The sequence below is a fragment of the Merops nubicus genome, unplaced genomic scaffold, assembly GCF_000691845.1.
Source record: "Merops nubicus isolate BGI_N331 unplaced genomic scaffold, ASM69184v1 scaffold24721, whole genome shotgun sequence".
Classification (NCBI taxonomy): Eukaryota; Metazoa; Chordata; class Aves; order Coraciiformes; family Meropidae; genus Merops; species Merops nubicus.
The window spans coordinates 59,091-85,391 of record NW_008590692.1 but is presented as its reverse complement, the minus strand read 5'-3'; the positions used below and the strand labels follow the sequence as shown (position 1 = coordinate 85,391).

Genomic DNA, 26,301 nt, shown 5'->3' with positions numbered 1-26,301 from the left:
TAAGCCTAAAAATGTTATTGTTTGGTATCAGTGCACACAGATAGCTCATTAGTAACTTTTCATCAGGAAGGAAAGACTTCAGTCATCAGATGCCATCATCCCGGCGTGGATAATGCCCCAGGGGCATAAACTACATTGGTTGATGTAGAAATAACATTTGGACTTTTTTCCTTTCTTGCAATACAGGAAACTAATGCTGTACATGTAAATGTTGGTGCAGGATCGTATTTGGAAATAAATATTCCCATGACAGTAGGTGAAAATGGTGAGTTAAGGCTAAGCTTAGTTTGGTTGTCTTATTTTCTTAACAGTTATTTTAATTCCTCTGTCAATGTCATGTTGTGTTTTTCCTTTGTGACTGTGAGTTGTGTATTCTTATGTAAGGGAACAAAAAGTATTTCCTTGTACATTTCATTGCAAGGTATTATAGCATGTAAGTATTTAAATATTAAATTACCTCAGTGTTTTGGGCTAGGAAACAAATTCCTGAACTACAAGGCAGTGTTACACTTAACTGTGTATATTGAAGCAGACTACATACAATGTCAACTCAGAGCAGGAGTACTTCTTTGGTAGGATTAGTCTAGTTGTTAAATCATGCTGAGAAATGTATTATGAAAACTAACAGTAGTTGATTTAAAAAAAAAAAAACAAACCCCAAAATCAAAAGTGAAGTGGAGATAAATATAAAGCTTGTTCCTTGCATTTGTTCATCTTGGTGGCTCATTTGAAGCTCTTTGCTAAATTGTTCTCTTGATTCTTTCTGGCATAATTGAATTTGATTCTGAAGCTTAAAGCAAGCTCTCCAGAACCTGAGCATTTCTAGTCCCAGCAAGCAGATTTTTGTTATCTCTGCTACGTGAAGGCAGAGCATGTTAACCTCTTCATTGACAAGCCCTAGAGGACAGAATAGTTAGAGTACTAAGTTCCATCATGGTATTTCTTGATTGTTAGTGGACTGCTGAAACCACTGGTGAAAATTATTTAAATATTTGTGTAACTCTTCTGTCTGAATGATGTGGTTTATGTACTTCTTTGTTTGCTAGGCTATTCACCTACAATTAAGGGGCAGCTCCTGCATGTTGATGCCACCAGCAGTATGCAGTACCGGACTCTCTTAGAAGCTGAAATGCTAGCTGTAAGTTTGCATTAATAAGCACAAAAGCTTCAGTCTCCAGAGGATTTTAAATAAAGAACATAGTTAATTGTGTGCAGAGGAGTTATTTTGGTTGTTAACACAGAAATACTTTTTGAATGAATTTTGCAAGACCTAAATGAGTAAGGAACTTGTGTATAAACACGTAACTATGCACGTGTGTAACTTTCAGTGACCTTCATAATAGATACACCAAATTCCATGTGTTTTGAAAGCAGTGGAGGCTTAGAGTACTATTTACAAATCTGGCCTGCTTTACTCTTTGGACACATCTTTATCTAGGCTTTACCCTAGATGATTACACTCACTAGCTGTGCTAAAGTGTGTGTGTGTGTGTATGTGTGTGTGTGTGCATGAGTACTTAAAAATATCTGAGAGTGCTTAAACTACTTGAGACAGACTTAATACTGCATTATTCTTTTGTTTGCCTAGTATTTCACTCCTGCAGTACTGCAATTCTGTAGATTACCTTTCTCACTTTTTTTTAAATGACCTTATTAGAGTGATGTTTTTAATGCTTAAATTTGAGCATCATATCAGTGGTTGAAAAACTGTATTTTCAGGGTTTTTATCTTTACTGTATTGTGAAAGGTGATACTTCTAATGGAAATTTTGGTTTATAAGTTGCTTGGTATGTCTGCTGCAACAGATGTATCAGAAGTCTGTAGTATACCTTTCCAGATAAAGGCATACACCAAAACTTGACCTTCAAACACAGAGAGAGATTAAATTATTAAGGAACTGGTGAGGCCTTCTGTTCATCCCAGCAGGAAAATGGTTTTAATTATTCAGCAGAGTATGTATGTGAAAACTGCTGAGCTACAGGGTCAAGTGTTGTCATCTTTTTAAGTAATTCTGATGCTTTAATATCTTGTTCACAGTTCCACATTAATGCCAGCTACCCCCGGGTGTGGAATATGCCCCAAACGTGGCAATGTGAACTCGAGGTTTATAAAGCAACCTATCATTTTATCTTTGCTCAGAAAAGCTTCTTTACAGGTAACTTCTTTATTAAATAAGTTACATATCAAATTAAATGTTCTTCCTTTAGAGTTTCTTTTCAAGTTTTACAAAGGTGTCCAGGGTCAGGTATTCTGATTTCACATATTTAGGACAACAGATGGTTTCTGAAGATAAAGTTCCTGGTGTTTTATGTTGCTTTTAGGTATCTTAAGTACATGTCATTCTTATATTTAATATATGCACATAATACATATTTTAATATATCTATTAAAATAATTTTGTAATATCTAAGCTAAATTTGATCTACGGTTTTGCTAAGTGATCTTACATTTCGGATGAATTTATTTCTATCAGAACTATTAATTTGTTTAATATTTGTCATCTAGGATGATGATTTCTCTGGTATCTCTCTCTTTGCTCAGGAGAGACCTTATTACCCTCTACAACTACCTGAAAGGAGGTTGTAGCAAGGTGGGGGTTAGTCTCTTCTCTCAAGTAACAGCCAGTAGGTCAAGAGGAAGTGACCTCAAGTTGCACCAGGACAGGTTTAGGTTGGATGTTAGGAAAAATTAGATGAGGTGCGTAGGGACATGGTTTAGTGGTGAGCTTGGTAGTGTTAGGTTAATGGTTGTTTGACTTGATGATCTTAAAGGTCTTTTTCAACCTAAACTATTCTATGATTCTTTGGCTGACTGATTTTCAACTACTTGGGCTTTAGGTTGTGTCCCTGTGGCTGACAGATGGTGAGGGGAAGTAATTTGCTCCTTAGGATTTTGTCTGTGAGGAAGAATACGTGCACACAGGGCAGTACAGTGTGATACACCATCACCAAACTGTTGCTGAACGTTCCAGCTGCAGTATTGGAAGGAATATAGCCCCGTGGGCTAATTAGCCCTGCTGGGAGGAAGAATTAATGAGTGCAGGCAGAGTGCCATGCTAATAAAGTTATCCTCCTGCTGAGGCTGGGGCCATGATCTGTGTAGTGCTGCAGTACACAGTGTAGTCTATTGATCTGTTTGGAGCAAACATGAAATCCTACAACAACACTGATTTACAGCGTTAGGAAATATTCCTAATGTACATGTTGAGAGTATCAGAGTGGAAAACAGAAGGAAAGCAGCTGGCAGTCTAGTGCTTTTAGGTCAGTGTGTAACTTTACTACTGAACAAAACAAAATTAGAAATTTTCATTAAACCTATGGCTGTCCAACTGAAAAAACAGGTGAGAAATGGCAGAGAAACAGGGGAAGTATTTGTGGAATACTTGCCTGAGAAATGGATGCTGTACATTGTTCTTCTCATTTTCCTTTTTCTCTAAAGGGGCAAACAGTTAAGATCTACAATCTATGAAAAGCTAACAACTTGAAGAAGAAATCTCTCACTTGATTGTTACTAACCTGTCTTTTATTACTTTATGTGGGTGTAGATTTGATCCAAGACTGGTCCAGCGATAGCGCACCTGATATTTTTTCATTTGTTCCTTATATGTGGAACTTCAAAGTCATGTTTCATCAGTTTGAAATGATTTGGGCAGCAAATCAACACAACTGGATTGACTGTTCCACCAAACAACAAGAAAATGGTGAGAGCATTTTTTTTTGTTTGTTTGTTTGGAAGAAGACTACATACTACAAAAAATGTTTACAAACTATAGTGTGTATTTATCAGAGACTACAAGAATGATACAGTTTTTACTAGAAAAATGTATATTCAGTGATAACTACCCATTTTGCTACTGCTGATGTGCATAAACCATCCTAAAACTGTTGTAAGTGTTAATTTACTTGTTACCAGTGCATACCTTTTTTGGGTGCATGCAGTTGTAGATCATGATTTAACATGTTTTTTCTAGACCCTTTGAATCTTTGATTTAGTATGAGTTTGCAGAGAGCAACTGTGAGGTGTTGACATAAACACTAAGCTAAGAGAAAACATTCACTCAGGAATAAATTTTTTAAGTAATGTCAGAGAAACACCGTATGAACTCCATATAACTAGAAATGTCTGTTTCCTTTTCATTTCTGATTAGGAAATAACACTGCTAGCTCTAGACAAAACTAAGAGGTACCTTTCAGAAAACCAAAACTGTTCAATATTAGATTTGTTTTCTACACTGTAATCTTATAATACATTTCAATGCAGAAAGAGGATGGTTGCTTAAAAATCATGAGTTTGTTTTCTAGTTAAAAATAAGGCTCAGTACTTCATCAGAAGCCTGAGGAACTTTCACTGTGATTTTTCTTGTCCCAAAACTGGTGTGTGAAGCAATAAAGTCAGTCAGAAGGTTTTAGTTGTAGCTGGTTTTATTGTCTGTCTGTAATTTTATTGTGATAAGTACAGTGTCTTTCTGTAAGGACAAGCTGTGGAAAATAAATGCTTTCAGAATCATTTAGTGCAATGTACTGTAAATACACAGTAGTTAAAATGGCAGTTTCCTCCATCATGAGTTCTTTGATATATTTTCATTACTTTTTACCTGTATGTTTAATAATTTGTCTAAAAAAGAAATAGGGAGTAATTTTGACTTTTTGTTTTCTTTTTTTTTTTTTTCTCCTCTTCTCTCCCAGTGTATCTAGCAGCTTGTGGAGAAACACTGAACATTGTTTTCTCTCTGCCTTTCACTGACTTTGTTCCAACCACATGTAATACTAGATTCTCTTTAAGGGTAAGTTCTTCCACCCTCACTGCTCCTGTGTCTTCTAAATGAGACAGTTTCCCTACCTTTTCTTCTTCATTCAGGAAATTTTCCATAAACTGTTTTGTGAAAGAAGATCAGTCTCACTTCATTTAATGGGATTTTTCTTTAAGTAACCCAGAGGTAAATGGTTTCTGTTGCTTATATGAAACATCCCATCATAGACTGTTTCATGTATCTGTTTTTTATATATATATATATACACACACATATAAAAATAAAGATATATTTAAAAAACAGATACACACATGCTTCATACATATATAGACACATTCAATATGTATATTTACTATATATATCCTTAGCCTGTGTCTGTGTATCCATTTTATCACTTGGCAGTCTGTTCCCTTTTATTTAGAAAATGTGGAAACTCTGAATGCATATTCAAAGACAAAAATCAAATACAGGAATGGGTACTCCCAAACAATTTTGGAAAGCCATATCCCAGATTTTTAATCGTTCTTGTAAAATAAGTAATGATGATGAAGCATTTTTAACAGATGCAGCTAGTTCTTTGGAAGACTACTTCTTGTCTTCCCTAAAATAGAAGCAGTCTACTGCTACTAAAAATAAAAGACTAGTTGATGATGATGTTGGTGATTTTGTATAATCTGATGGGAAGGAAAGCAATGTGTTATCTAATTTTAAGTTGTTTAAACTTTAATTTTTTTTAAATTTTTTTTTTTTTTGCTTGGTTTGGTAGCCTTAGGCCAGCCACTTAACTTTTGCAGTAAGGTTTGGACAGCAGAAGAACAGGAATCACTAAAATCCATGCTTCTGAGTTTTACAGATTGCTGTGATCTGTTGTTAGGTGCAAGTTTCTGGACTTGTAACTGTTCAGATCTACAGAGCTCTTGGGACTGGACTAGAAATTGGTGGGAGCAGTGGTCAGCAATCACATGTGACAACTGAGATTCTTTGCCTCACTTTGCCTGTAAAGTGAAGATGAAGGCACAAGTGAACATGCAAATGGCATAAGCATTATGCATAAGGTGAATGAAACAAATGAAAATTAACTTTTCTGTCGTTAATGTTTGTTTTTAGGGTGAAGATGTTGATCTTCATTTGTATCTACCAGATTGTCATCCTAGTAAATACTCGCTCTTTATGCTGGTGAAAGATTGTCAGCCTACTAAAATAAGTCCTGAACCTTGTTTCTCTGCTGAATGTCAAAGTGGTCAGAAAACAGGCAAACCCAAATGGAGGAACATTACTCAAGAAGAGTGAGTTGTGTTGTGATACATATTTGGTTTTGTATTGGCTCTTCATATTCGCTTATTTTGAGATGAAAGAAACCTTATATGTTAATGGAAAATATTTAATAGTACTCTTGTACTTCAAATAAAAGTATGCTGTTTCTTCTTGAAAGGGCTGGATGGGTTGAATGCTGGACAGTCCCAAGTGTTGTGTTTACAATTGACTACTCCTGGCACCCGATTTATCCTCAGAAGGCAGACGAGCAGTTAAAACAATCTTGTGAGTGTCACTGCTTTTTTCTAGTTAATGTTTCATTTCAGGAACTGAAACTGTGACTTCACTGGATCAAAATGCTTAAATGTGCAGAAATGAATTTTGAGCTAAACTACTATTTAATGTCATGTGGGAGAATGCTAATCTTTAGGATGCAGGAGGTTTAATTTACAAATGGCCAACATCTCCTGTTGTAAAATTTCAGAAAGTGTCCCAGTTCCCTGTGTAAAAAGGAGATACTGTCTGTAGCTCGTTTCTTCTTGTCCTGAGAGTGAATCTCTTAAATGGGTTGTCGCATAGGAGAATAAATCACTTGGTATATTAAATATCAAGTCAAGATTTTTGGCAGTATCATTTTTCTTAGCCTTTCTAAGCTTTTATCCTTTGGTTGTTAGGATGTTGTCTTATGATTTAAGTGTTTAAATATACTGTTTGTGAGATATAACACAGTCTTACCTTTATGGTTATGAAATTTAGATGTCAGTGTAGATAGTACTCTTGAAGTGAACCATGGCAATTGGATATAAGTGTTAGACTGGTCAGTGTAACACTGATTTCTACATAAGAATTTTTGAAATTTTCTATGTCTAAACAATATTTCTAAATAAGATACATTCTATAAGTATATGCATGCAAAAAAAGTTATAAAATACGTAAATGCAGAGATAAAAGTAAGTTATTTTAAATGCAGAGGGAAGTATGCAGGAAGTTGTAGGGTTGCATAAAAGTCTTTGATGTTGAGATGGTGGAATCAGAACCAGTGAAGGAGATGTATTAAAAGGACAATGAGGGCTAATTTGCATGGGCCTCAATCAGCAGGTGTTCAGAGACATGCTGGGTAGGGCTTTTAGGTTTTGAGTTCCAACCATTCAAATCTATGAACTGAAATGTTAGAGGATGAAGCAGAAAAAGTAAGATTCATCGTGCAGATGTTCATTAAGTGCTCTTGTGAGATTCTGTCAGCTTGTGTCACATTTACATACTTCAGATTTTAAAACATTTACTCATATTGGTAGCAATTGAACCTGCATTTGAAAGTTTGTATGTACACAGGTAATTTCATCTGCAGCTTCCTTCAGTGAATAATCCAGTTTCGTCCAGCTCACTCCTAACCTGTCAGTGCTGACAGACTGCATTTGTTACAGTAGCAATGTCTGTATTTTCTTTTGAGCTAGTGGATAGAACTCTGAAGGTCTATGAAGAAGTCTCTGAGAAACAAATGGGCTGTATTGCAAAGAGATGCAGCTTCCAAAAAAGTGGTCACCTCACTGCAGCATTTAGCTAATTTCTAACCCATAATATAATGCAAATGTTGGGCAAACACTGTAGGCAGTAAGGGTGAGTTAAAGCCTTGAAGGTTTGCTGGCTGCACGTGTATTCACAGCAGCTCTGTATGTGCCAGTTCTTCTAGTTAAACTGGCACCTGAAATCTAACTCCATCTGGAGCCTGGATTTTATGTGGTTTTCCCATAGACTTCTTTACTTCCCAGCAATCACCTTACATCTCCAAAGCACTTCCAGTTGCTCCCTTCTTGTCACCTTTCCTTACTTATATTGCTTTCTCCTACTTAACACCAAATAAAAAGAAGGGGTAGGAAATAAGAACTGAATTTCCAAACTGGGTTGTGACAAAAGTAATTGAGTTGAGAGGAAATTTTGGCCTACAGAGCTACTGGTTCAGAATAACTTTTGAATATAGCTTTTGCCATTTTCCTGTTTATTCACTTTTGTTTACTTTGCAATAGCTTTGTGGTTGTGGGAAATGTGCTATGCTGAAATGAAAGCATGTCTTTGTTTATCTTGAAAAGCAAGATAAATAAATTTTTTTTCCAAAATTGAAAACTTTTTTTCTTGCATAATTAACGTGGACTAAGTTACTGTATTTTCCCATCTTCCCATAGTTACTAGATATGAGAGACCAGTTCTGTAGCACAGACATATTAACATAATTGTACAATCCGAATTAGAAAGCTGGAAAAAAATAAATATACATTTGAAAAATACACATTCATATTTGCAGAATTTTGTCTGTCAGAAGACTAACTTCTAATCAGTTTTCTTCTTTATTATGCTCCAAAGTGTCAGAAATGGAAGAAACAATGTTATCTGTGCTAAGGCCATCACAGAAAACAGCAGACAGTGTGATTTCATCTCCCACAACTTCAACCCGTCTTCCCCTTGACCCCTCAGAGCTGCCCCCAGACAAGCTCCACGTGGAACTGGAACTCTCCCCAGATTCCCAGATAACCCTGTATGGACCCCTGCTCAAAGCCTTCTTGTCCATTAAGGTAAGCATAGGAACACAGCTTGTAAAATTTATGGGTGGCCACGTGTAGGAAAGGGAAATAACTGTCTGCAATGGAAAATTAGAGTGACACAGAATATGGGAATTCAACTTGAAAACTTTTTGTAAGTGCTGGTTTGGCGTGACTTCATTTTGTGAGATGACATAGCTGTCATCTCACCAAATGGCTGATTGACATTGGGTTGAATTCGGTTGGCACAGGCTTATTTGGAGACTTCTTATATAGATATGTGGACCTATATCAGCATAATTTTCCTTCCAAGGAATATTATATGCTTTGGATTTCATGTGCAGAATGTTTCGCCTTTGACTTTTATGGTAGTTAAAAATCCATGATTATGACTAGAGCTTTTATTAACATCTATTTTTATGCAAAGATGTATCAGAACCTATGCTTTTAGTACATTTCAAGTTCTGTACAGTGTCCTAATCTTTTGTTTGGTTTTGTCTTAATTAGATTAGGGGAAGGGGGAAGGACATGAGAATTCGTTTGATTTTAAAAGCTACATCATTCAGTATTGAAGAATAATTTTTCATTCTTTTCTTGATGTTTGTCTGTTATACTTTAAAAGAGTTATTTGTCTTGCTTACCTTGTGTCTTGTTCCATTACTGATCTTCAGGGTGACTAGAAAGAAGTTAATTTCTTACCACCTCCTTTGTCCTGCTTTGTTGTGACAAAAGCAGAGGTGATTGAACATGTCACTTCTATTTGCCTAACAGTGAAATGTTTGGGGTTCAGTTGGGTTTTGGTTTTTTTTTTGAGTTTGTTTTTTGTTTCATTTGTTTTTTAAAGGTCTGTTTTAGCCTATGTAGATCTAACCTAAGGTAATGCTTCTGGGGTCTTTCATTTTGGGTCAGAGGATGAGGAATTTTCTGAAACAGGTGATCAGTATGAGGACTCATACTGAAACAGTTTTATGAATTTATATAAGCTTTTCATTTAAGCAATGAATAGCAGAAAATATTACGTTTTTGTGGAGAATAGGACTTGCAGATAAGCTCATTATTTTTTTCATGTTGCCACTAAAGTAAATAAGATTATGCTTAGGCCAGCACTGCATCTTGAAGATTTCATTTCTTCTGAAACAGAGGACATGCCCTGTGTTCGAGTTGTTCATTGAGCTGTTCTTTTGGAGCCTATAAAAAATAATGAGATGATTCTGTCTTTCAAAGCAAAGCAGCACCTTCTCAGAGCTCTTTGCTTCTGGAGGTGTATGTGTACAGTGCTACCTTAGATCCCTTGATTCGATGAGGATTAGATGTTTTTTACATGCAGATTTCTCAGCATAAATCTGGCTTTTATCTTCTAAATCTCTAGAGAAAATTTAGATGAATAGCTTGTTTTTGAAAACGCACCTTTATTGTTCTTATATTTTTGTGACTCTTTACATCTTTTTTGTCTGGCTGTGCTGGCAGCATCTTTTAATAGAATTCTAGGGTGTTTTTTTATGCTTGTTCTCCCAACTTGTGGTTGAACTGTTTCCATTGGTCTTTTTAAAAATATGTGGGAGAGATTCCTGGATGGGCATTGTTCATGCAGTTTTGTTAAGCCCTCTCTCATTGGGAGGCAGTTTTTTGGTGTAGAGCGCTGTGTTTCCTACCAACAAGCTGGCTGGGACTGGATGGTTTACAGGTCCTTGCATCCTCAGCAGAAGGTACCAGGAGTCAGTTACTGGAGTTCTTAGCACCCTCTTCTGGGCCTGCCTTATAAAAAAAAAAAACCATTTCAAGATCTGTATCCTAACGTCCACCTTTATCTCTTCCCTTTGCTAAAGAGCAAATGCAAATATTAGCTTTGCTTAACTTCTGAGGATTTTTTTGGTTTGGCCACAGCAGCACTTTATTCCTTTTGTGTTAACACCACAAATATTTCAGAGATTCAGATCAAGGTGGTAAAATTGCATGTCCACAGGAGTTATTTCAAGGCTGATAATGAGCCTGCTTTTTCTGCAGACCTTCTTCAAGGACATGCATACCTTGCTTGCTTTCTTTTTGTTGTACTCCTCTGTCTGCTTGCACTGCAGACTTGTGCTTACAAAAGAATGAAGAAGTTCTGGAAACCACATGAAGCACAGAAAAGGGAAGGGTAGGAGCAGGAAACATCCTGAGATCCAAATCTGCTTCATTTAAATCTTCAGTCTAGTACTCATTCGTCTGTATGTCACAAATCACCAGAGCAGTTTGCAACTGCTGGAACATTTGGGTTGACACAGGAGGCTGAAAGACTGAGCTACTTTCTGAGGACCAATAAGGGAGCAACGTTTGTGTCTGTGTTGTTACCTATTTGGTCAGAAAGGTGTTTGCTCCACAGAGTGCTCAGTCCCCAACACTGCCAACCTACTGAGTTAGCAACAGTGTAACCTGCAACACGCATAAAATTCTTGAGAGCCTAGCTTTTTTTAATTATTTTATTTAAGAAGGGGGAAAGGTGAACAAATTATCAAGAATCTGATTCTCACGCACTTAAATAAAATGCCCTTTTTTTTTTTTTTTTTTTTAATTAGTGACTGATTTTCCGTTTTCCCGTAGAATTTGGCAGAGTTACTTTGGTCTTAGATAACAGCTAAAGGGAGTTGGCTTAGTAACAGGGTGGGGTTTAGACCCAAGAGAATTGTTTATGAGCCATTGATTTTAGAAGCATGGTTAAGACTTTGAAATCTGCTGATTTCAGAAGATTGGATGAGAGTGACTTCCTGCAGGATGTCTTGCATTCTTACTCTCAAAGTTATCTATCTTCAAAAGCACAAAATCTGTTTGACTTCTCAGTAGTAGTACTTCAGAATAGTTACTTGTATTGCGTGGGTCCAGAATATTGGTACGTGGAGAACTCCTGAGTAATTTGCTCACTTAAGGTATCCATTTTATCTAAAATAAAAATATATGTTTCTTCAGCTGTAGCTTGTAGCTATATCACTTATTTTAGGGAAGACTAACATACAGAAAGAGATTGCGTTGATGTTTCATTACATAGCTGATATGCTTTTCATTTGTTTTCTGTGTGGTCATAACAATTTTTCCTAGGAAAATTATTTTGGAGAAGATGATATGTATACTGATTTTGAAGAAGTTATTTCAAGCCCTGTTTTGTCACTGTCAACATCTTCAAGCTCTGGATGGACAGCTGTTGGAGTGGAAAATGACAAAAAAGAAAATGAAAGTTCAGCCAAGCCAGTTCACCCTCTTACTTTACGCCCCTGGGATATCACCGTGCTTGTTAATTTGTACAAAGTGCATGGGCGGTTACCAGTGGTAAGTGCTTGAGAATCTTAAAATATTTTGCTTCATGGTTTTGTGGTGGTTTGTTGGGTTTTGTTTTTGTTTTTTTCTCCCTGGTTTCATAATCTGGAGTTTAACTCCCTGGAACATTAGGTTAGGGTGGTGCTTACCGAAGTGTGTGTGCACTCTCTAGTAAACTTGTGGGTGTCTAAACCAATTTGAAATGAGATTTATTTTGCGTATCTGGGAGGCAGAACTGGATAAGTTTTTATATGAATTTTATTAAATAAATTGGTTTGTATATTAATAATTTTTCATTGATCATAGATTTCTCTACTAATTAGCAAAATTGTCTTCTAGTGGTGCATTCTGCTGTGTGCAGCTGCATTCTGAGGGATCCCCAGGAGTTCAAATAAGAATCTAGATAAAAAATCGGGTTCACTCAAGTGGCTTTGAATTGCTGTTTATGTAATTGTCAAAAGGTTTTTGAAGTTGCACAGGCTTCTTTTTGAGCATCCACTTGGAGGAAAATGGGCATACTTGCTACTCGCAGGTTTGCTTCTGATCTGTTAATTTCAACCATGTTGTGTATTTTCAGTTTCTGAAACAGACACATTGAATGTTTATTTCAGCATTGCAGTCCAGATGGTCCTGAATGCCCTACAGCTTTCTTGGAAAGGTTGTGTTTTGAGATGAAGAAAGGATTTAGAGAAACAATGCTTCAACTTGTCTTATCTCCAGTGAACTTGTTTCTGAATGACAACTATCAGGTAATAAGCTGGCTTTTACGTGTTTGCATTGTGGAAGTTGTGATGTTCTTCCACAACAATACATCTCTTGATGTGTTCTTTGCAAATGTTAGCTTTCACTTGTCCTTGACAGCGACCTGCAGTGGATGAAGTTCTTCGAGAGGGTCACATCAGCCTGTCGGGTCTGCAGCTGCGCGCTCACGCCATGTTCTCAGCAGAGGGTCTGCCTCTTGGGAGTGATACTTTAGAATATGCGTGGCTGATAGATGTGCAGGCTGGAAGTCTTACAGCCAAGGTTACAGCACCACAGGTACCATCTAGAACCTGTTTTCTTTCATGTATTGCCTACTATTCTTTCTTGTAAAACTGGTGTAGCATGGATTTTGGAAAGCACGTGATCTCAGTTGAATGTGGACGAGTCTGTGCCTTAAGTAACCTTAATTTTGTAGTCTGAAAATCTAACCATTTCTGTAAATGAATAGGATATACCAAATAAGCTGAATCTGTTATTCATCTTAAATCTAGGTGTAATGGGATGGCTATGATTATATAAGGATTAGAAAGGCTGATGGTAACAGGGCACGAACAAATCAGTAGTGAATCCTGTTATCACTACTTGTAAATTCATATATGTTCCATGTATGTGTGTTCATGTACTATAATACTGATTAAAAAGACAACCACACTATCTAAATGAACTTTAGGTGGTTTAATTGCAGAGTAAATAATACTTCTCTGTAAATAGAACATGTATTTTGAGATGCCTTCAGCCATAAACTTGGTAAAGTGATGAAGAGGAGAAAGGAAAATCTATTCAGAAAGTTTATATATGAGATGACTTAGTTGCCTGTGACATCCTCTGAGATGACCTTTATTTTGTGCCTCTGACTTCTGGAGGTGCAGGTTTGTTACCCCTGCTGGTTAACTCTCTGGGAAGGGCAAATGAAATACTCAGTTGTGTTGGCAGGCTGAAAGGTGATTTGATGTCCTCGGACGTAAGGTTTTTGGAGATACATAGGCACTTGCATGAAGGGATGCTGCCAGCAATAAGGAAATCAAGCTGAGCATCAGGCAAGAATTTTACTTGCAGATAAAGTTCTGGTTTTCCATAGAAAGCTATGGACAAAGCAATGTTTTACAGTAGGAGACAACTGAAGTAATTTGTGGGCGTGTAGTTCAGGAGAGTAGCTCAGTAATGCTGCTGACTGCATACATTCTGCTGCATGGTCCCAGCTGGAACTTAGTTTGCTTTCACAGTACTGGATTCTCGTGGTTCAGTTTTAGCACTAACTCCATTTAGTTTTACCATTTATTTTACTTCTGTTTTTCTAGATGTAATAGTAGCTCCAAGCATACAATAGGCAGATCACTTGGATTTATTTCTGGTGTGGGCTGCTAGACCTTTTAAAAAGGTAGTTTTGTTAGTGTAGTCTGAGATGTGAGAAAAGTACATAAAATCTACTTAGTAGTTACAATTTGGTTTGTTTATTTATTTTTACCATTTTTTAAGACACTTCCACATCCTTTTATTCCTCTAAAAATTGGCATTATTTTCTAGGATTAAACAAGTATTACATTAGGAGAACTCTGCAGCAAATAAAATCTCAAATATGGCATAGGAGCAGTTTCAGTCAATCTCAGCAATAGAGCCCAGATACATTTTCATGCAATATATACAAACTTTTGTGGTGATATTTCCCAAAATGCTACCACTGAACTAGATAAGTTGTAGAATTTACTGCACTTCTGTATGCTTCAGAACTAAACCTTGTTGATTCAAAGTACTCTAAGGTTAGAGTACTTCTGAAATGTTTGATGCAATTTAAGGATTTTCTTCCTCTACAAAGCCATTCTCAAATGTATGCTTCATACAGGATTCTTTATTTTAGGTTCTTTTTTTTGTTGTCAGCACTGCTCTATGCAGCAGAACTTCAATTTGCTGTCTCAGGGTCATTGGCTTGTTTTTCCCATAGTGTGATGTATTGGAAGAATTTGTGAAGGGACAATACTAAAAGAAGGATGAGAGATTTTTTGTGCAGGACAGTCATAGCTATATTAAATTTGTTTTAAATTACTGCTGATTTTAAGTGCCCTTTCTTTTGGCTAGCCAAAGAAAACCCATTTCCCTCTCATAATAGAAACAGACAGTCATGAATAATTTCCTTTATGAATGAGCTAGCTATATAAAAGACTTAAACCAACAATAGGCTAATTACTAGGTCTGAGATTCAGCAGTGTTCTATTTAGCCAGCTTCATCCTATGCTTTCTAAATGTGACTTTGTGACATGCAAGGAAGTCTGATGTTTATGAATGATAGAGTATTTTGAGGTGTGTTTTTTTTTTCTTTTTTTGAGGTAAAATAGGAGGATTTCTGTCTTTACAGTGAAGGTCTGTGTTGACTGTAGTAAAAACTGTTTCCTTAGGTTAAATAATTTAGGAAATTGTTTCACATCACAGTTTTTTCCATTTTGTAGAAAAACTGCAGACTTGCATGTTGTGGTGCACACAAGAGTAAAACTCTTATCTTCAGTAACAGGAGAGAAACTCTGTGTGAGCAAGGTAGTGCAGCCAGAATGTTATAGAACCATAGGGTGTATTGAGTTGGAAGGGACCTCTAAAGGCCACCTAGTCCAACCCCCCTGCAATAAGCAGGGACATCTCCAGTTAGGTCAGGCTGCTTCTGGTGGGGACATTTGTTTGTTTTTACTCCTGCTCAGCTCCCAACCTTTGTTGATGTTCTGTGGAATACCAAAAGTTCATTTTGTATACTTACTCCTATTTGCTTACAGCTTGCGTGTCTTCTGGAATGGGGACAGGCCTTTGTATTTCATGTGGTGTGCAGGGAATTTGAACTGGAAAGGCCAAAATCTGTAGTGATATGCCAGCATGGGATCGATCGTCGCTTTTGTGACTCTAAGGTAACCTTTCTGTCTTAACTGCTCGCTGTGTTTGCACAGGTTCTTTGGAACAGTTCAGAAATCCAGCCTTAAAAGTTACTGAGACACATGGAGCATATAGTCAGATTGGATGTTCCTTTTGATAAACTATAGCTAGTTATGTTTTAGAAAGAAAAGCAATTCTCTCTGGATTTTCCTGTGGATATGCACAGTGTTTTTTTGCTCTATGAATTATTATTATAAACGTGCACTACTGAAAATGAACCTCAGCACAGAAACAGCCCATCTCATACTCACGTTGACAGTGTAGAATAAGTAACTTTTTATTCTAGTTTTAAATCTCTGTTAAACAGAACAGAAACAAAAAGGTAAACACAAATTAAACTCCTAATATACACTTAATTTTTCTTTTCTTCAGATGAACTGTGTCCCTGGGCCGTGCCCAACATCTGATGACTTAAAATACACTATGACACGCTTAGCCATGGATGGAGCAGACCTGTATGTGGTAGAACATGGCTGTGCCACCAATATAAAGGTAAGAATATGTGACTTAACATCAGTTAAAATACTACTTTGTCAATAGAGTTCTTTGTATTTTTTTTGATAGAACAGCTACCTGAATTTGTTGTATGCTTACATGCAGTGGACTTATCAGAATTTTTAAAGCTTTAAAAGCTTGGCTTGAACTGGGCCAGGAGCAGGTCAGTTTGGCTTCTACTTAGTAATTCCATTGATTATCTTGAAAAATGGCAAAGGGGAGTGGATGTCTGCCAGAATAAGTCTGGAATTTGCAGGAGTGGTGTTAAAATGGAAGAAAACACTGGGGAACATAAATCGCAGTGTTTATACCTCAGAGGTAATAAGAACTTGTGCTGTAATTCAGTACCTCAGCAACTGGAAGTGGTTGATACAGGTTGGGTACAAGTCAGTGCTCATTCATGCATGATTTTCCGATGTGATAGAGCTGTTTGAACTAAGATGTATCTCTGGTAGAGATGGGAGGGAAGCATTAGTGTCACTGCCTGACTGAATCTAGAATACTGCATAGCATATCCTCTGTTCAAAAAAGGATGCGCAGAGAAGAGCTGGTATTCTCTTCATAATTTACTCAATGAAGCAAAATGTAAATTAAGGCACAAGTGAGTTACAGTAACAACAGAGGAGAAAAGTGCTATGCTGGTATATGTGACTAGTAGTTGTGCTATGCATTAATAAATTTTGTTTTAAAAGGTAGACTTAACATGTAAGATTTTGGGAACCGCTTCACATTATGAGCAAGAATCCAACTGAAGAAAAGTGGTAATTATTGTATGGCTTGTAATTAATGAATGGCTTACTACCTTGCAACAGTGAAAAAAACCCAAACAAACAAACATTTAAATCTCCAACTTGTTTTGAGTCCAATATTAAAAAGCACCATCACAAATATTAACTGTGTTTGCAGGCATAAATATGAATGGCAGTATTTTCAAAGGCAGCTTAATAACCTGAACCACTCTAGGAAACTATATCCTGAACGCATTTCATTTGAATTTTAAAAAAAGGTTTCCAGTGCACCTTTATAGTCTGTGACAGAGATGAGAAGTAATAATTGAAAATTAACCCTGTGGGTAGCTCTTCCATGGCTGCATTCTTTATCAGCTTTCCTTCTTTTCCCTGTGAAAAGTTTGAAAACTCCTTCTGAAATTTCAAGTACTTGATGGTGGCTTTGGAGAGGACTGAAGCTGTGCAGGAAGCTTAGTCCAATGTCTTGAGATTATCTGAAATTTCAAGACTAAGCCTGTGTGGCAGGGCTGTGTCATGTCAGTCAGGGTGGATCAATAGTATGTGGGCAGTTGGGTTAGTTGTACAGTGCCCAGTTTCCACAGCTAAGTGTGGGGTAAAGTAAGAACTTCTGGTTCACCTGGAGAGGGTTGGCTCCTGCTGCTCCTGTGCTCTTCCCAGGGGAGGGGCAGCCTCCTCTCTGGTTCGGCATAATACGGGAATTATACCACTACACGTGTGACCACGCAAGGGCTACTATAACGTAATTCAAATGGATCTCAGTTAAGGTTTAGGATCTGGAATTTCTCAAGTTTTACAGCTCTTAACATGCTTGTCCACTGAGGTATTTATTAATTGTAGAGATAATACAACATTGTATTCAAAGTATATAATCAGTTATAGTCTAAGGACATAGAATGATACATATCGTATTAGATCATATTATCTGATTTTGAAAGTTTCAGATTTCTTGTCTTTTAGAGGACATTGAACAGTTTAATAACAATATAATTTTTTTTAAAGGTTCATTACAACATGTTTCTGAAGTAGAGTTTTATTTTTTGATCCCTTTACAAAAGGAAACGCCTAAGTAGAGAACTTGTTTTTGCTGTTTAAAAACTAGCTGAAGCTAATTTCTAAGCTTGCCTTCTTTTGTGTCTGTGCTTGCATATAAAACTGATTCTCTGTCTGTTTTGGAGAGATAAGTTTACAGAGATTTTTCTTCTGGAATGGAGTAGGTGATGTGTTAACTGGTTTAAGGCTATGTTTTTTGTTTCAGTTAATACTAACCAGAGTTCATGTTATAAATGATCTTTTCAGATGGGTGCTGTACGTATTGCAAACTGCAACCTCCACAACCAGTCTGTTGGAGAAGGTGTAAGTGCTGCTATTCAAGACTTTCAACTGAGACAGTATGTTGAGCAGGTGAACAACTGCAGAACTGGTCTTCAGCCCATATTAAGGAGGGCGTACTGGCTGGAAGCTGGCTCTGTCAACTTGGGGCTCATCACTGCTGACATTGCTTTAGCTGCAGATCATCCTTCTAAACATGAAGTGCAGAGACATTTCTTAGAAACACATGATAACAGAACTAAGAGGTAAGAGGTAGGATGGAAGGAAATGCATTTGATTTTTTTGGGAGGTGTGAGTTAATACATTCATCTGAAGATGGAACTTTGATTTTGCTTTTGAGGTCTTTTTTGGCTTGCATAGATGACAATTTCATGTACTTTTTCCAAGTATGTTGGATGATTAGCTATGGGATTGGTGATTTGAATGTGCTTGGACTATACAAAATAGTAGGATTTTTGGCAAAACTTACTTTTCCCTCTGCCGTCCTTTATCCCCCAAAATAAAGATCAGGGAGAGTAGAGAATCAAGTTTGTCCTTTGTTCTCAGGCTGGACTGAAAACAGACCTTAAAGAGTCCTAAGGAAGCTGCTGAGCAGCTGTGAACAAGATGCCTGTTGTAACTGATTTGCATGTCTCCCCAAAAAGCATTTGCCTCTGGCATAACCATCGTAAACCAGTGTGGAGTGTGTTTGCAGTTCTTGCTGGGAGAAAGGATTGTTACTATCAGTGGGTATTGTGGCAAGGGGATGTAACTTGTGCCTGAGCATGGTTGCTTGAGTGCTGCATATACATTTGTGGTTTGCTCCTTTCTGGAGCTAATCCTTCATTTTGTGCCTGACATCTGCATTTCAGATACAAATCTTAATGTCTGATTTCATGCGGAGTGAAGTAGGAGCTCACCTATAAGAGAAGGATGTCTTTTAATCTGCTTTTCAGTCAGTTTCAACTGGTCACACCTTCTTCTGTTCTGTTTTTGTGCCTTTGTGTAGATTGTGGTTTTTGTGGCCTGAGGACAATTTGAGGAATAAGCGAAGCAAGAACAAGTGTGGCTGCCTTGGTGGTTGTCGATTTTTCGGTGGCACGTTAACGGGACTGGATTTCTTCAAACTTGAGGAGCTGACACCTTCAAGCAGCTCTGCTTTCTCAAGTACGAGTGCAGAATCTGATATGTTTTATGGGCAGTCTTTACTGCAGCCAGGAGAGTGGATAATTACGAAGGAGATTCCTAAAATTTTAGATGGTGAGAATGCATCATAGAGTAATTCTAATGTATTTTGTCTAACGGTATTTCTCCACTGCACATTAATATTTATAGTCATTGCCATTCTGGGTAATGAGCACTACTTGTGCTCTTGTGCAAGAGGTCTTCTAGTGGCGTGGGCTCTTCTAAGAGCAGGCAGTAACTTGAAGGTAGTAAGCAAGCTTTTGTGTCCTGAATTTTTATATTCATGTGCAACTCCTGAGTAAAAAGATGTTTTTTGACTTGCATCTGTCCTACTTGTATAGAAAGCAGTCTGCCAAGACCATCTGATATTTTGCTGCTATATTTTTATTAATTTTTTTTAGTACAACAGTTTGCTAGTATGTGGATGCATTTCAAAATTAGGGCTTTTATTTAATAAGGATTTTTATTTCTGTGGAAAGAGGTTATTGCAGTCGTGCTAGCAGACGTTCAATTTTTCTTTTCTGTGTCTGAACCTAGGTAAAGCAAATGGTGTAAAACGAAAAGATTGGGATTGCAGATCTGTGGGTATAGAAATGGAGAGAAAAGCACAACACCTAAGCCTGCAAGTGCCGCTGCGCTCCCATAGCTCCTCCTCATCTTCAGAGGAGACGAGCAGTTCGAGCGCTGCGCTCCCCCTGCTGGCAGGCGAGAAGGACAGCCCCTCCTCAGCTGCTGAGGATCACCTGCCCCAGAAGGACTTCTTGTCTGGAGCAAAAAGGGAAGATGGCCATGGAAGGTTAGTACTCTCTGTCTGGGTAGAAGTGTAATTCAGCTTCTGAACATGTTATCACAGGAAAAACCCTCCTATTTATCAATTTATAAAGTGGTGGTTATTTTCTAGTGGTACTGCAGAAATGCATTTTCTAGTCTGATTGCAAATTTGCGTCTCCAGGGGATGGTTTCCTGATCTAGGTAGAAAATCCAGTGTGTAAGGCAATAGCACTTGCTGTTGATGGTAATTTTTACATACTCTATGTGTAGGCAGCTGGACTGACAAATGGCAGAACTGAGTATGTCATCAACATTGTGAAAAAAATTGCTCTCCTAGCAGGAAGTCATGGAATCACTGAAGCATTTGACAGCTTCCATAATGTAAAAAGAGGAGAAATAATAAAATAAGCAAATGAACCTTTAATTTCTGTTTCCAGTGTTGCAGCTGAGGCTGCAGAGGGCAGCCCTGCATCCCCTGGCAACCAGGAGAGGCCTGTTGGCCAGTCTCCCATGAGGTCTCCTCTGAAACGACAAGCATCCGTGTGCTCCACCCGGCTCGGGAGCACCAAGAGCCTCACGGCAGCCTTCTATGGAGACAAGCAGCCTGTTCCAGTTGGAGTGCAGTTCAGTAGCGATGTGTCTCGCAGCGATGAGAACGTCCTGGACTCCCCAAAACAGAGGAGGAGCTTTGGCTCTTTTCCATATACGCCATCTGCAGATTCAAACTCATTTCACCAGTATCGCTCCATGGATTCCAGTATGTCAATGGCGGATAGTGAAGCTTATTTCTCTGCAGCAGAAGAGTTTGAGCCAATAAGTAGTGATGAAGGTCCAGGAACCTATCCAGGGAGGAAGAAGAGAAAAAAGCAAGCTCAGAAAATTGAATATAGTAGAGGGTCTATTTACCACAGTGTGGAAGGGCCCTTAACAAGCACAATCCATGGAGAAATTAGTCAAGATGTTAAAACATTGCCAATTAAGACTCATCCTTCCCAGGCTTCATTTGTTTCAGCTCTGGGAGGAGAAGATGAGCACGCCGACAACATGTATGTCATGGAATCTGAGAAAACTGTGGAAAGTGAGCAAATAACTTCCCAGCAGCCTGTGATGGCATGTTACCAAAATTATCTTACACAGTTCCAGGTGATCAACTGGTCAGTAAAACATCCAACTAACAAAAGAACTTCAAAATCCTCATTGCATCGCCCTTTGGACCTTGACACACCGACGAGTGAAGAGAGCTCATCGTCTTTTGAGCAACTTTCTGTCCCAACTTTTAAGGTATGGAAGGTGGAGGAAGGAGTAGAGAAAGGAATAAGAATTCAAAACAAGTTAAAATTGCTTAGTACAACTGTTGTGTAAATAAAATATGAGAAACTTTAAACTTCTTTGCTTTTAGTTAAGGGGTATCTTGGATTTGTGCCTTCAGATCATGGGCTGTGTGGCTGGGAGGCTGTGGAAAAGAAAAGCTGGAGTTAGAATTCTGTGGATAAGATGTGTGTTCTGAATTGTCACTATTGCACTTAAAAATGCTGCCTGTTGAATGTTATGCATTTGGAAGATTGGGAGTTTATTTTAAATATGTTACACAGAACTTTAGTATGTTTAATACTGATGAAAGTGTAATCTAGGCTGTAAATGCTTTATTTCAAAGTAAAATTTAAACAGATTAGCAAATGATTTTTGTAAATGAGCTTTTTTTTTTGTCCTCATGATGTATGTAGTAAGACCATACATGCTTAATGAGCAGAAATGTACTGCATGACAAATAATAGAAATTACTTGATAGAAAATAGGTGTCTAAGATCTGGAATATAACTTTGCAGCAAAAGCTTTGTGCTTATGCAAGCCTTTTGTAGATTTGTATTTGAAGTCTTCTTTTAAGAGCAATTAGTCACTATCTATCTAAGAACTTCATAATCTAATCTCTCAAATCATTTAAAAAACCACCAACCTAGGATTCTCTGTATATTATATTGGAGAGTCTGCGTATAAGGGATTCTTTTAAGAAAAAAAACCTGTAAAGAGATTCTTCATTTGATGGTTCCTTTCGTATTTTTTTTTATATATAGAAGGACTATAATGAATCTCTATGCGCTTTTATCTTAGATTGTTAAACAGGGTCTCACAGCTAATTCGTTACTGGACAGAGGCATGCAGCTTACAGGATCAACATCTAAGTAAGTTGAATACTGCATAACATTATTAGCATTTTTTTTTAAGAGTATAATTTTCCTGATACTCTTCTTAAACATTTTGTCTTCTGCTAGACCTTCTAAAATTTGAATTGTAGCATTAGTTTTCAGTATGGATCTATTTTAGAGCAGAGAATTTTATTCTAAAATAATTTAGTTTGGTCAGAAAGAAACTACACCATAAAAATATTTAATGATTTTGCTTTTGCATTTTCAAGTTGTACATATTGCAACTTAATTTAAATTAATTTGGAAGGGGCTTTTGTCAAGTGTCCATTGCATTGCCAAAAGCTGAACTGGAAAGGCCTTGCCCTGGGATTAAATTTGTGTTCTTCCCAAGCTATGCAGTGGAAGAAACCTGCTGTTATATGCATTTTACAAGTAATTAAAATGATTTTTATGATTTAGGACACTTTCTTGAATTTCTTTTATAAACCTATATTATTAATATGCATTTGATTTTAGTACACCTTATACTCCTTTGGAAAAGAAGTCTGCAGAGAATACAGATGATGAAACAATAACAGAAGAATGGACACTGGATCACCCTGTCTTCCAGACACGGACAACGGCAATAGTAGAAGTAAAAGGAACTGTAGATGTAGTGCTGACTCCTCTGGTAGCAGAGGCACTGGATAGGTAATGAATTTTACTTCTATTACTGCAGTGTTCAGTGATTACACTAAAAATTGTCTAAAATGAAAGCTTTGTTCAGCAAAGTTTTCTGCAAAAGGATTGAGTAACATGACTGATGGAACAGCAGGGCCTTGTACCCAGGGAATGTAATTCTGCACTTCCCGTGGAGCAGCATGAAGAATGTTATACTGACCTGGGAAGTGCCTTTATGTCTGTCAGTGCTTCATTTTTTTCTCTGTAATGTTAATTAAACTGATGGTGTGTCAAGTGAAACTGGAAGTGTGAGTGGTCTGTGGGCTTGTTTCCTCTCCTAGGTACATAGAAGCAATGGTGCATTGTGCCAGCTCTCGACACCCAGCAGCAATTGTTGATGACCTGCACTGTAAAGTCCTTCGAGATGCTGTGCAGAACAGCAAAACAAGCTTCTCAGAAAATGTAAGAAAGGGAACAAGAAAAATGCACAAAGATTTGAAAGAATATTGTTTTATATATTTTACACAGAAAAAGTTTTAATTCAGTGTTTTGAGATACAATAGCTAAATGCTGCATTAACTTGGAATACATATTTATCTTAATCTTCAGCGAAATGTGCATCCATTTTTATAATCCACTGGAATATACTGTCTTTCTGTGACCAGAAGTCTCTTACAGGTTGGAAGATTTTTCAGATTTGGAGGGTCTAGTCAGTAGCTACAGTAATTTGCATGAGATCATACATCCTATTCTTAGAAATTCCTATAACTGATATTCTTATGCATTATATTGATATCAGAAATCCATAATTTATTATTTTATAGTAGTTAGGGAGGTGACCTCTTTAAGAGTAAAGTTCAAACCAAACTGTGAAAGTGCATGTGGGTTTTTTTGCAGTTCATCTGATACCTTAAAAAAATAATTTAGCTTAAGAAGAATTGTATGGTAGTTCTACAGAATTAGGAGTTCTTTCTGTCCAAGTTAATAACCATATGTATATTCTGTGATTTCTTAGACTTCACAGTAGTAATGGACATCAGTCATTTACTTCTTTGTAGGTTTTTCTGTATACCTTACATATGTAGAACTCAAACTTTCAGTTGAAATGTGGTCATTAGAAAGTTTATTGCAGATTAGTATTGCTTCCCTTATGGATCTAGACCTACCACATCTGTAAGTGCTACGTTCCTGACTCTAGAAATCATGGTATTGTGCTTTAAATGAAGTCAGAATCTCTTGCAGTTTCAGTGCTAATAAACTGTCCTGTTACTCTTTAGCTTAGCAGCTCTGAGTTTCAGTGAGAGTAAATTATTTTTATTTCCTCCTCCAAGTTATCTTCGAAGCAGGATATTAGAGGAACAAAAATAGACACTACCACCACAGGAACAAACCAAGGACCAACACAGACCAATCTCTCACTTAAACAAGACAAAGACAATGTGACAATTAAAGGTCTTCAGGCCAATGTTACTGTACCAAAGGTAACAACTTTTTGTTTAGCTTCTTAGTAGACTCATGGGTCAGAATGCGTCCTTATTTTGCATCCCTGGTAGTTCCCCAAAAGCTCAAGGTGTGTGTTTGTGCTGGGTAACTAACGTTTTGAAAAGGATAGACTGTTTTAGGGTGATCAGTTTTATTATGGTAGGTGTGCAAGTTAAATAACAGCCAGCGTAGGGATAACCGACTGCCATCTTTAAATTATGTTTTTACATCTTTTAGATGTGATGGTTTTATCTTCTTCATTTTACTGGGGAGTATAAGAGAGGATTGTATTCAGAAATGAATGATGTATACTTATTTTAACATGTTTTTCTAACTGTCTTTACTCTTTGGGGGAATTTATGTACAGGTGAACTTGTGTTTACTACAAGCATCAGTTGATGAATCCCCGGGGGTTTCTTCTGGCAAAACTGTGACTCATGTTTCATTAGTAGCTTTGTGTTTTGACAGAATTGCTACACAAGTTCGTATGAACAGGTAAGAATAATAAATATCACTGTTTCTGGCTCTTTCTTGTTAAGTTAGTCAGAAGACTTACAGTGATGCCATTTCTTTGCAGTTCTGAAGAGTATTTGAAGAAGTTGTCATAAGTGAGTTAAGCAATAAAATGTCTTCTGTGTTTTATAAGTTACCATCTATTACCTAATTAGAATTGCAGTTTCTTTAGGAAGTCGAGGAAGCCTTCAGGAATAATTTTGGAATTTTAATTTTAAATCTTTGTGTCATGTGAGTTAAAAAATTCAGGTTTTCAGTATTTTCCCACCAAAGCGTCTGTATCAACTGCCTTTCAGGGAATTCCTTTTGACACTGCTCTGTCAATGTCACTTATAACTTTATACAGAAATAATCAAATTAAGAAAGTCTTGGTTCAACATATTTAATTGGGATTTTTATCCCTTCTATTGAAAGGGGTGTAGTTGAGGAGACTTCAAACAATGCAGAAACTGGGAGGAATTCTGTCACGTTCGATCGTTACATCCAGACCAATAAAATGCAGCCTCAGTCTTCTGGCTCACTGAGATCCAATGCTGGAGCAGAAAAAGGAAAAGAAATTGCTGCTAAATTGAACATCCATCGTGTCCATGGACAACTTAGAGGCCTTGATACAACAGGTAAGCTTTTTTTCCCCGTTGTGGGAGTATCTGTTTTCATTGAAGCAAGTGGTTTAAAGTTGGCCTTGATCATGTAGTTTGGTAGTGGTTTTTTTTTTTATCAACACAGATAAGAAGACACTTGAACTTGGAGATTTTGCAATACTAAAAAGAAGTTTAGGGTAGTCACTCTGAATTATTTTCTGTTACTCAACTAAAGTGCTACTTTTAAGTGTAGGCACAGTGAAAACTATCATGCTAAATTTCTAAGCAGATTCTGTGTTGCAGATGGGTTGTACTGTGAGTACTGACATGCCCTGGTAAGATTTCAGGCCTGGGCTCCCTTCCTCTCCCAGTTGATCTCGTTCCAGCTACCAGTTTTTGTCACCTGATGCAGGGAATGAATTAAGCTTATTTGCTCTCTTACTGCTTTGTAAAAATTTCAGGATAGGTATAATGTACTTGTTGTACTGACAGTTTCCACATGATAAGCTGTAGATTAACTATAACAACCATAAAACTGAAAATGAGATTTAGCCAATTGTCTTCCTTGCTGTCTGTGTTAAGGAAATTCCTTCAAGAGTGTATGAGTTAAATTCATAACTCCTGATCCTGGAAAAGCTAACCTGGAAAAGATGACCAAAAGTAGAAGCAGCTTTTTTTACAAAACTGATTCAATTTTGATGGAATCTATACCAGTTAGTGCCGTGCTTTACTCTCTCCCACAGAGAATAGGAACCTTTGTGATATGAGGAAGTGCTCTGTTAAGCAAGCATGATTAAAAACCACACACACACAAAAAAAAACCAAAACCAAAAACCCAGGGTGCAAAGATGAGTGAGCAAATCAAATTGGTGGAAAACAAAAACAGTAAAAGAACATTTAAATGGTTAACTCCAT

General features: G+C 37.2%; 1 protein-coding gene across 1 annotated transcript in view; it reads left to right on the top strand.

Moving 5' to 3' along the window:
• KIAA1109 (KIAA1109 ortholog) overlaps nucleotides 1-26,301 on the top strand; it is a 105,907-nt gene that overhangs the window by 20,561 nt on the left and 59,045 nt on the right. The window contains exons 11-33 of the mRNA XM_008950048.1: nucleotides 187-265; nucleotides 1,047-1,138; nucleotides 2,038-2,155; nucleotides 3,545-3,700; nucleotides 4,686-4,783; nucleotides 5,858-6,036; nucleotides 6,183-6,289; nucleotides 8,363-8,571; nucleotides 11,611-11,838; nucleotides 12,438-12,575; nucleotides 12,688-12,864; nucleotides 15,345-15,473; nucleotides 15,871-15,990; nucleotides 18,039-18,316; nucleotides 19,060-19,310; nucleotides 19,773-20,031; nucleotides 20,444-21,287; nucleotides 22,116-22,186; nucleotides 22,667-22,840; nucleotides 23,152-23,272; nucleotides 24,142-24,291; nucleotides 24,660-24,787; nucleotides 25,220-25,422. Of these exons, the coding sequence (XP_008948296.1) occupies nucleotides 187-265; nucleotides 1,047-1,138; nucleotides 2,038-2,155; nucleotides 3,545-3,700; nucleotides 4,686-4,783; nucleotides 5,858-6,036; nucleotides 6,183-6,289; nucleotides 8,363-8,571; nucleotides 11,611-11,838; nucleotides 12,438-12,575; nucleotides 12,688-12,864; nucleotides 15,345-15,473; nucleotides 15,871-15,990; nucleotides 18,039-18,316; nucleotides 19,060-19,310; nucleotides 19,773-20,031; nucleotides 20,444-21,287; nucleotides 22,116-22,186; nucleotides 22,667-22,840; nucleotides 23,152-23,272; nucleotides 24,142-24,291; nucleotides 24,660-24,787; nucleotides 25,220-25,422 (4,309 nt within the window). The remainder of the gene's footprint in view (nucleotides 1-186; nucleotides 266-1,046; nucleotides 1,139-2,037; nucleotides 2,156-3,544; nucleotides 3,701-4,685; nucleotides 4,784-5,857; nucleotides 6,037-6,182; nucleotides 6,290-8,362; nucleotides 8,572-11,610; nucleotides 11,839-12,437; nucleotides 12,576-12,687; nucleotides 12,865-15,344; nucleotides 15,474-15,870; nucleotides 15,991-18,038; nucleotides 18,317-19,059; nucleotides 19,311-19,772; nucleotides 20,032-20,443; nucleotides 21,288-22,115; nucleotides 22,187-22,666; nucleotides 22,841-23,151; nucleotides 23,273-24,141; nucleotides 24,292-24,659; nucleotides 24,788-25,219; nucleotides 25,423-26,301) is intronic.